General features: G+C 34.2%; 1 protein-coding gene across 1 annotated transcript; it reads right to left on the bottom strand.

Moving 5' to 3' along the window:
* Positions 1-6,913: 6,913 nt before the first annotated feature.
* Positions 6,914-10,311, bottom strand: LOC133327024 (dnaJ-like protein 60). Its single transcript, XM_061535619.1, has 4 exons — positions 10,198-10,311; positions 9,948-10,130; positions 7,135-7,283; positions 6,914-7,070 (listed from the first exon to the last, which is right to left on the bottom strand). The coding sequence occupies exons 1-4, from the start codon at positions 10,303-10,305 to the stop codon at positions 6,914-6,916; spliced, it is 597 nt and encodes a 198-aa protein (XP_061391603.1). The 5' UTR covers positions 10,306-10,311.
* Between the last annotated feature and the right edge of the window lie 460 nt (positions 10,312-10,771).

Here is a 10,771-nt window from a genome sequence, read left to right as displayed (position 1 = left end):
CGAAATTTGGCATAACGTACTGAATTGAGACTAGAATGATGTCTGCCAACTTTCGAGAAAATCGGTCCAGATTTAGATATAGCTCCGATATATAGTTTCGTCCGATTTCATGTAAATGGTACACCAAAGTCCCTATATATATATATCGATTTGCACGAAATTTGGCATAACGTACTTAAATGAGCCTAGAATGATGTCTGAAAACGTTCATGAAAATCGGTCCTGATTTAGATATATCTCCCATATAGAGTTTCGTCCGATTTCATGTAAATGGTGCCCCACAGTCCCTATATATCTTTCGATTTGCACGAAATTTGGTACAGCCTAATCACTTAGGTCTAGAATGATGTCTGCCAAGTTTCGAGAAAATCGGTACAGATTTAGATATAGCTCCCATATATAGTTTCGTCCGATTTCATGTAAATGGTGCCCCAAAGTCCCTATATATATTTTGATTTGCACGAAATTTGGCATAACGTACTGAATTGAGCCTAGAATGATGTCTGCCAAGTTTCGAGAAAATCGGTCCAGATTTAGATATAGCTCCCATATATAGTTTCGTCCGATTTCATGTAAATGGTGCACCAAAGTCCCTATATATCTTTCGATTTGCACGAAATTTAGCATAACGTATTGAATTGAGCCTAGAATGATGTCTGCCAAGTTTCGAGAAAATCGGTCCAGATTTAGATATAGCTCCCATGTATAGTTTCGTCCGATTTCATGTAAATGGTCCACCAAAGTCCCTATATATCCTTCGATTTGCACGAATTTGGCATAACGTACTTAATTGAGCCTAGAATGATGTCTGCCAAGTTTCATGAAAATCGGTCCTGATTTAGATATATCTCCCATATATAGTTTCGTCCGATTTCATGTAAATGGTGCCCCAAAGTCCCTATATATCTTTCGATTTGCACGAAATTTGGTGCAGCCTAATAATTTAGGTCTAGAATGATGTCTGCCAAGTTTCGTGAAAATCGGTCCAGGTTTAGATAGATACAGCCCTTTTTATTATAGATTGATTTTAAGTAATTGACGCACCATATGTATTTTCGCCCGATTTCAAGTAAATTGGGCATCAAACTCCACATGTTAGTCAGATTGACATAAAAGTTTGCACATCGTACAAAATTGAGCATAAAATTGTATAGTTGCGTTTTCTAGAAGTACAGACATAGCCCAACGGATGACCTATTTATATTTGTTTGAAGTCGATTTACATACTTTATGGATAGATCTAGGTAGATTCACATTTAGATAAATAACACATATTTTATTTCATCCAATTTCATGCTAATAGTCCTGTTTAATAAACCCATAGTGGTGAAGGGTATCATATAGTCGGCCCCGTCCGACTTTACTACTTTCCTTACTGGGTTTTAAGCTCGGCTTATGGAAATAAAGGTCTGTCACAAGCCAGCTAAGTAACTAAGTATTCACATATTTTGCATCGTTTAAGTGAAACTTCACTTAAACGAAAAAAATACCTACTAAAAATTATCAAAGTGGAGAACGTCAAATTGACTATAACTTGAAACTTTTGATTTTAATGGGGTGTCAAATTTTCCCACTAAAAATTATTAATATCGATTTTTGTGGGGTTTCGGAGAATGACATATATGCAGAAAATTGTCAAGGTGAAGGTTTGCACGTAGTACTCATATTAAAATACTGCTCTACCTTCATTATTTGGAAGGTTTATTAGTGGTCTTATAAAGGTTCCATAACTCCATTATAAAGTGGGACGCGACCCATTTTCAGTACTCTGAAGTGCCTATAATTTGGCATTCCGGATTCCCGATGAATATAAAACTCCTTTCTAGAAAGTTTCCGATTTAGGTTCATGATTTTACATCGCTCTTAATTTTGTTTTTCGTTCTACCTAATAAATTGCCTACTAGCAGGCGATGCTATATTGAGCATATGAAGTACCTGACCATTTTTTGATAACATGGTAATACACTCCACATGGTGCAGGGTACAAACAGTTCGGACCGACCGAACTTTAATACTTTTTACTTGTTTACAGATGTACTGGCACTTTTCTAACATTGGAAAATCAAAATCATAGCGTGAAACATAGGAACATTTTAATTTTCATTTTAAAGCGTCAATGTGAAATCGAAATAATACCCAAAATTTTAACTAATTCCAGAAAAAAATAAAAATGCTAAAAATTGATATTTAGCACCTATCAATTTTTCAATTTTTTTTTTGTGCTAAACGAGTTTGGAATGTGCTAAATCTAGCACAAAAAGTGGTAAATTGGCAACACTGGCTATGAGTCACCTTTTTACTTTAAATCATTGTCTTTCGGAATATTGACTAATAAATCAGAAAATATGGAAAAACATCCCAAAGATCGAAGTAGACTGCTGTTGGTTAAAAACACCACTAATGCACAGAAATTTATTTACTCAATAGGAAAATCTAAAACTCCACGTTTTTTTACAATTTTTAAATCAATAATTAACTAAAAGTCACAACTTTGTAGGGGAAATAACAGTAGGATCAACTTCTACCTTTGAACTTGATCTAAGTTTGGAATAAATATTACGATGTGGACTCTAAATTGTTGGAACGGGTTTGGTCAAAAGAAATATGTGGTCTATAACCAATATTTTGATGAGGCAATTCTTTTTCTTGCCTTATAAAAACGTGGTTAAGTTAATTTTTTCCTCCAACCGTGTTGTGTAGTAGGGGAGACTGGGGCACCTTCGGCATCGGGGCACCTTCGGCAATCGCGTTTTCGATATGAAGCTCTCACCGTACATCATTAGTTTCGATACATAGGCATCGAATATCGAAATAAATAACTGACACAAAGTTTGAAATTTCTAGCTAATAAGCTTATTTAGATACATGGGTTTTTGTATTTTTATAGATGTTTCTGTAATATTTCAATTCCATTTCGTAAGTATTTCGTGTATAAAACTTTTTACATTTTTAAGACAATATTATTAAAAAGTGGTTAACTACGATGCATATTTTTATAAAAATATTTAAAAATATAATGTTTTTACAAAACTCATCAAAAAATGAAAAAAAAAAAAACTATAAAAAGTACATTCGGGATACATTCGGCATTTTAAAGTGGGGCACATTCGGCCATATACAGATTGTGCAATATTATTTCGTTAAAATGTTTTTGAGTTTGTCTTTAAAACTAATCCTTTAATATGGTTCGAAATTGCATATATAAGATCAAACGTGCTTGAATTGACGAAAATGCGATAGAAACCCCCTATTTCTGATGGTGTGTGCGACCTTGAGATGTAAACGTGCCCCGCCAGAATATAAAGTCCTATAATTCAAACATTGTGTGACGTACTAAAACAAAATAGAGCCTTTAGAGGATCAGAAGGATCATCCAGACTGATAGCGATGACAATTACCCGGCTATGACTATGGTGCCGAATGTGCCCCATCAAATGCCGAAGCTACCCGGGTTGGGGCACATTTTTAATTTGACTTTTTTTACAAAACTGTAAAATTTGTTAACTAATACTATTTTTTTATATCTTTTTGGTACTATTTTATATAATTAAGTGTCAGAGGAAAATAATCAGCCATAAAGTTGTTATGTATGTTGAATAAGTACTGAGATATAGAGCTCTAAAAAAAAAGTGCCGAATGTGCCCCAGTCTCCCCTACATGCCAAATTTCTTCAACTAAATTGTCTAGTTGTTCATATTCTTACAAAATTAACTATCATATTACAAACACTCTAGGAACTTTGACATAACAAAAATTTAAGCGGGACCTCTGTAAGAATTTACAAACATTGACCTATAATACCAAATTACATTATTTTCGTTTGGAAAATTCGGCTACAAACCTTAAAATACAAAAACTGTCAACATACGGGCCCAAAATTATCATTTACCGGCCCGAACCTTTATAAGGGGCTATGTCAAAAAATTAAACTTATTAATAATTTTCTGCATAGATGTATGTCAGCCTCCAGAAACCTGGTATGCCATATTACAGTTCTTTCGGTTGGATAATGTTTCTTTTTCGGATAATTTCCCCATAAAACTTTCGCTGAATTTTCCGGCTTACTTTTAAGGCAACCAAAATCCTTTACGTCGTACAAAAATACGAACTGGAATGATTTTCGCCTAGATTTGCAGTCAATGCCACTAGAAATCATATCCCCGACAAACAAAAACCTGGCGAACGACGATATTGAAGCAACGATTATAATTTTTAATAGCGAATTTAATCGTATTCATAACGCGCATTCGGAAAAATTGGTATTAAGGGGACCCCCCCATTCTCGGGGTCGATTCTACACTAATTCAAGAATGTCCCTACAAAATTTCAAGTGAAAATCTCAAAAACTCTTGAAAATATAGCCGATTTATTGTGTCAGCATCAGGTGAAGGCTAAATGGCTTCTCAAACTTTAAACGCGTTTTTCTCATTTGCGAATGGCGGGCACGATCATTCAAAAACTAATAACCCTATCGTTTCCAAATTTTTACACGTTTCGTATGAACTAAGATAAAGCCAGTCGGTGAAGATCTTCCTTATTTTTTAACTTGGTTTTTGGTTTTTGGTCAACCTTAACAAGCATTGGTATTGATTTACCAGCCCATTGAAAATCTTGAAAAATTAAAATCGATAATGGGTGGAATTCCCTTAAAAGATGGAAATCCTCCAGTTTCCGAAAGAACGAAACACTTCCTCAAAATGAAGCATCAATGGCAAAAAGAGCTAAAGAAAATATTCCATCGTACAGGTAACAGAATCAGTCGAGAATATACAATCCTTTCTAAACAAATACAACTTTTGAAAATCATTATAAAAGAAATTGTAAACATAGAAACTGCTCAAATAACACATACATGATAATAATGTTATTACTAACAATCCTGAAATTGCAAACAAATTCCAATCATATTACTCTACAAATTTTCAAGAGAAATTGCCTTTACGCCCGGTTCAGGACCTTGATTCGAGGGTCACGTCATGTGTTGATGCTACAACATCGCAAATTTATTCTTTGGAACACGATTTTGGCGCCTTGATTAACCCAGACGTATTTCATTTCACTGCTCCTGAAAAGATTAAAAATATTATTTCTAATATTAATAAAAAATCATGTATTTTATTTCGCTGCTTAAACCTGAAAAGATATAAAAATATTATTTCTAATACTAATAATGCATAGAAAATATTCAGAAGAAAAAATTGAAAACGAATTAACAATTGATCCAATCTCCAACTATCAATGCGGATGTAAACCAGGACATTCCACACAACACGCGCTCCTTAAGTTCCACAATGTTATACATAATTACTAACTTAAGGAATAAAGTATTCACTGTGGCAATATCGTTAGATATCCAGAAAGATACAAATCAACGCTGCAAAATCGGTAGCTATTTGTATACGTAATGCCTCTGGAAAATGTCAAAAACACGTAAAGCCCGAAAGCAAATTGCAGCAGCTGTCCTAGGAAGGGTGGATATACCCTTTAAGACCTAATTTAAGTACCTCGGCATACAATTTAATAACCTAATGAAATTTAATTTACATGCACGTTCCGTCATTCAAAAGGCGAATGGTGTATTAGGAAGATTCTCATATATTCTCAACAACAAACACCTACCTCAAAAAACGAAACTACTTCTATATAAAGTAGCAATATGACCAATTTTATTATATGGATTACCGATCTGGTTCTCTATTTCTCCGATAGTGGTCAAAGAGTTGGAAGTCTTAGAAAGAAGAATCCTAAGGAAATGTGTAAATAAAAATTACATAAACGAACACAAAAAATACTCCAACACATCTACAACGCATATCGCGTTGTTCCACTTTGTGAGTATGCACAACTACATCAGAAAATTTTCGTCGAAATACTTGCATTTCATGAAAACTTCCTGATGAATCAAATCCACGAAACGGAGAAAAGCATATCTTGGGAAGAATTTTCCTACCTGCCATCTATAAGAATTCTAAATGAAGGACCTGAAATTCCAAACGGGTATAACTTTATACAAAATCCACGCCTGGCTGCTAATATCAAATTTATCACATCATTGATATGTTCGTAATATACTGAGGTCGAGAGCAAGCCTCATTTTCTGTTGTTAATTTTATTTAAATTTTGTTTATATTTCTCATTGTCATATATCACAAGTAGCATATCTTTCATCTTTATGATCTCGCTGTATGTTAGAACAATACGACTATAGTTCTAAGTAAATTATGTTAATCATTCGATTTATATGTAAACCTACAGTGAAAAGGAGAAGACTCAATAAATATTACTTATTTACTTACATACTTGGATAATGTTCCTAAAACCTTATATTTTTCTATCGTGATTTCAACATAAAAACGGACATAACTAAATCGACATAATATTTAATAGTACTCAAGAATATAAATACTTTAAGAGGTCTCCGACGGAATTTGTACATTTTTGCAGGTCATGAAACAAACAATCTACTAAACATTCCACATTCAATTTGAAATGTATCATGCTATATTTTTGAATAAAGTGGATCACATATTTATAGCATACTTTTAGGGATATGTAAATTTAAAAATGTCATTAACACATTAATGTTTAACGTTATACCAATTAATACAAAATCAGGGATTTCTTGCTATTTATTTTTATTTACGTTTTCTTTTTTTCGAGAACCATGTTGTACTCTTTTCTATTTTTTGTTTTAAATACAATATATGCATTATTTACATAAATATCAACATGAATTAAAAAAAATGAAACTATTGCAATTGATCTAAACTATTATATAATACAAAATACAAATGTATTCAAAGATATCTATCAACAATTATTTTAGTTTCCAACTCTGTTGGATTTAATACAATATTGTTAATAACTATCTCAGATACATTGTAGAAAAATTGTTTTTTTGTAGCACCAAGAATTATCTACTTGACTGATCGGCAGCAACACGTTCCACAAATCGGCGTATGTTTTCTTCCCTTGTCGAATTGTTAACTTCGGTACGTATACGTTGATGGTGGGCACTTGCTTTGGCCGATATTTCATCTAAACGTTCTTGATTAATAGCAAATGAGTGTCTAAAGAATATTCAAGGAAATTTTATAATAGTTTTATATAAAAAATAGTAATAAATATTTTTACCTGACTGAGAAAAATCCAAAAATACCACCAGCTATCCCCAGAAAAATGATTGCAGCTGCTACTTTAAAGTTTGTTGTTCTACGTACACCATTTATACCATAATAAGGACCGGGATTTGGATCATAGTCTGGTTTAATTTCCCATGGTCTGTAAGCAAAAACAAATTACATATATTAACTATTATGATTTCAAATAGTTAGGCAATATGAAAATAAATGCTATAAAGATTACACAATGTATTATGACAAGTAAACATATTCTCGAAGTAGCAAAAACCCAAGAAATTTAAAATATTTATGAAATAATGAAATATTCGACGTGAATTATTTCGACAAAAGTCACAGGTGAGAAGAATCGTAGATGGTGGTTGAAATGACACGGCAGATAGCATGCCAGAAGAAACTGGGAGGTGATCGACGCCTGTTATCTGGACACACCCGGTTGTAATTCGGAGTGCATTATTTTAAGTAGTTTGCAAGGATCTCCATTGTGTGCCACTAAAGAATGAAGTCAATACCTAGTCCAATTCTCAATTGACTTCTCGCCTTTAGAAGTGACACAGTAGACTTTGCAGTGGATAATCTTAGATTGCGCTCCGGAAGAAGTTGGTCAATGTTAACGCCGGACGAAATAACCGTACAGTCATCACTGAAACATATGGTGGAGGAATAGGGAGTTACGCCATTCGAAATCTTCGGTGAAATTTCTTGCAAAGCTGTTGATGTCCCTGGAACCATGTTGCTGGGTAGCAAGAATGAAATGCTGTTTCATAGACGGAAGCAATGGGGACTCTTAAATCTTGGTTAATGGCGAAAGAAGAGAAATTTGACCGTTGTATTTATCGGGTTTTAGAATTGGAATAATCCTTGAAAATTTTCAAAGAACAGAAATTACCAACTGTATAATCGATAATTCGAGGATTTTGGTCAGATAACCCAGCCCTATTGCACCTAGCATCTTTAACATGAACATGGAAATGCATTTTAGATAAAAGCCTTGGTTGGTTTAGATATGGAGATAATTGATTCTACCTTGCTGGAAGTGAATGCGAAAATGGATGCTCAATGAAATGGCGGCAGAACTGCAATGCACAATTTTTGACATTGGCAGAATTAGCTGGGAGATTTATATTTCTTTTGGAACCAGAAAGACTCTTAATTGTAGACAATAGCTGCTTGGAAATTATATTTCAGTGGTAAACGTGTTATAACTATTTGAGCGCCTATGATTTAGGACTATTTTATTCTGTCCTCAGCGGAGCCTTCGGCACGATGTTGGTCGCTTTGCTGTGCCAATCTGGAGGACATGGATGAATAATTTGGTCTCATTAGAAGAATTCTGACCGCAGGAATGAAGCGTTTTCCGCTTTTAGAAGAATTTCACAAAATATTTGCTCCTCAGCGGAGCCTTCGGCACGATGTTGGCCATGGATGAATAATTTGGTCTCATTAGAAGAATTCTGACCGCAAGAATGAAGCGTTATCCACTTTTAGAAGAATTTCACGGAATATTTGGTCAACCTTTCTGACACAAGCAGGTAGCGGCATAGGTGATTCTGGTAGATGATTTGTCATTGATGGAATGATTCGTCTATCTGGTTCACAATAAGAATACCGCGAGTATCGTTAGGAAGTTGGGAAAACCATAACTCATGATGAGCTTTGAAATCGCCAAGAGAATATAGAAATTGACAAGTTTAATTTCAGAATCTTTGGGGAGGAACTGGAGGGGATATTAAGGTATAACTAACATCCCATGGGATAGAGAATACCTGTCTCGCCATATGATGTTGAGTAGGAGGATAGGGAACAACTGCTGGTCAATTTCGTTTCCTGCAAAGCAGCAATGAGAATCTTGTTTTCATTTCATAAATTTTGTGATCTTAGTTGCAATAATGATCTAAGACCGCCCTTTACGCTGTCGTCTGAATGGAATGTTCTGAGGGTTCGATGTTAGAATTGAAGGACTAGAAGGAGTGATAGTCGGAAAATTAGAATGAATTACATTTTGTAGGCCTCGAAGAAGAATCATCCCTTTTTGTGGAAGTAACATGCTTTTTCTTCGGTAAAACAGTTCCCGTGGCGATCCAATCACTTTTGGTGGCTGTCAAACTTATTTGTATAAGTTACATTTTAAACACATTGGGTATGCATTATCGCATAATCGATATGCTACATGTATTATCCGAATTTTCCAAACTGTGTCTTTAATAACGTATTTCGTTTCCTCGGATGATGATAAAAAACTTTATGTCGCCAGTTACCGCGTCGTCGGCCGATTTGAGGCATTTGGAATGTCTACTTTATTTTGGAGGGTATAGAAAGATCGGTGTGACCACACTAAAGTGTTTCTTGTTTAATAGTCAACATATATCAGGAAAAAATTAAGGAATTTTTAAAGGAGCATCATCCAGAAATCGATTATTGTTTAAAATCTTGCAAACAGCTATTATTGTTGCTATTTTAATATACGTCCTTTCAAATGATTATCGTATTTATTTAATTTTCCATAGTAGTCGATTTTTTCTCATAATGGACACACCGATTTTACGTATTCTGCATGCCCAAATTATGATGAAGTTCGCCCCATACGATGTTTCACGTTTTCTATTTGGTTGTTTACAACGACATTTTGGCAACCCCTCGATGGTACAGTTTTACGTACTACGCAGAACTTTTTCTTCCTTATATTTCATATGCAATCAATGTTCCACAAGTAGATCTATCCAACAGTCATAATAGAGAAGTCCTTAATTTATACATATTCAACCACTCAAAACTAATTGTAATCAATTGACTCACTCACCTATAGATAACTGTCTTTGTGGATTTCCCCACTTCAATGATTCGTGTGTTTTGTGATGCCTTCAATATTTCATCATATTCTCGACGCAATTTTGGTTTACTTAGGGTCTGATAAGCTTCGGAAATTTTCAGGAAATGTGCCGTGTGATCTTTGTTGTCTTTGGAACTACCACCTTTAGCATCGGGATGATACTATAGTAAGACGAGTTTTCCATTCATTAAATTCCATTCGTAACTTTATTATGTTTGTTAATCTTACCTGTTTAGATAATTGGACATAGGCATTACGGATATCTTTATCACTGCAATCATTGCGTACTTTCAAAACATCGTACAATGTTTCCGATCCACCGTTGGCCTTATCCATTTAATACAAAAATCCCAATTACGGCTGAATTTTGAGTCAAATAATTGTTTGTATTTTGTTTTGCATAATAAAACAAAACAATGTTCTACGCTGTACTTTTATTTTTTTTTTATGAAATTACAATGCCAACGTCTTCATAATCATCGGCGTTACGAAATTATAAGGAATTGGAATCAAAACATAAATGATAACCCAGAATCACAACACAACTTGTTAGTAACAGGTGTTGTGGCAGCTGTTTCGTTCACAAACGCCATAGTTCAGTTATTGAATTCACAGAATGGAATGGCGTGAACTTGTTGAAGTTAGTTCCTTGTAAAGAGAAGTTGTATTTATATTATCGATAATAGATTCATTGTGAGCTATCGATAAATTCACATTTAGCATGTTCATTAACCAATGTAAACAGGGTAGTTTTTGCAACAAATGAATAATAACAGGGTGAGATTTAGAAAAAATCAGGCTT

Source organism: Musca vetustissima, unplaced genomic scaffold (assembly GCF_032173495.1).
Source record: "Musca vetustissima isolate MV318-11 ecotype Yass unplaced genomic scaffold, APGP_CSIRO_Mvet_v1 utg13279, whole genome shotgun sequence".
In the NCBI taxonomy this organism is placed as follows: domain Eukaryota; kingdom Metazoa; phylum Arthropoda; class Insecta; order Diptera; family Muscidae; genus Musca; species Musca vetustissima.
Note: the sequence above shows the minus strand (reverse complement) of the source record. Positions and strands in the feature narration are given on the sequence as shown.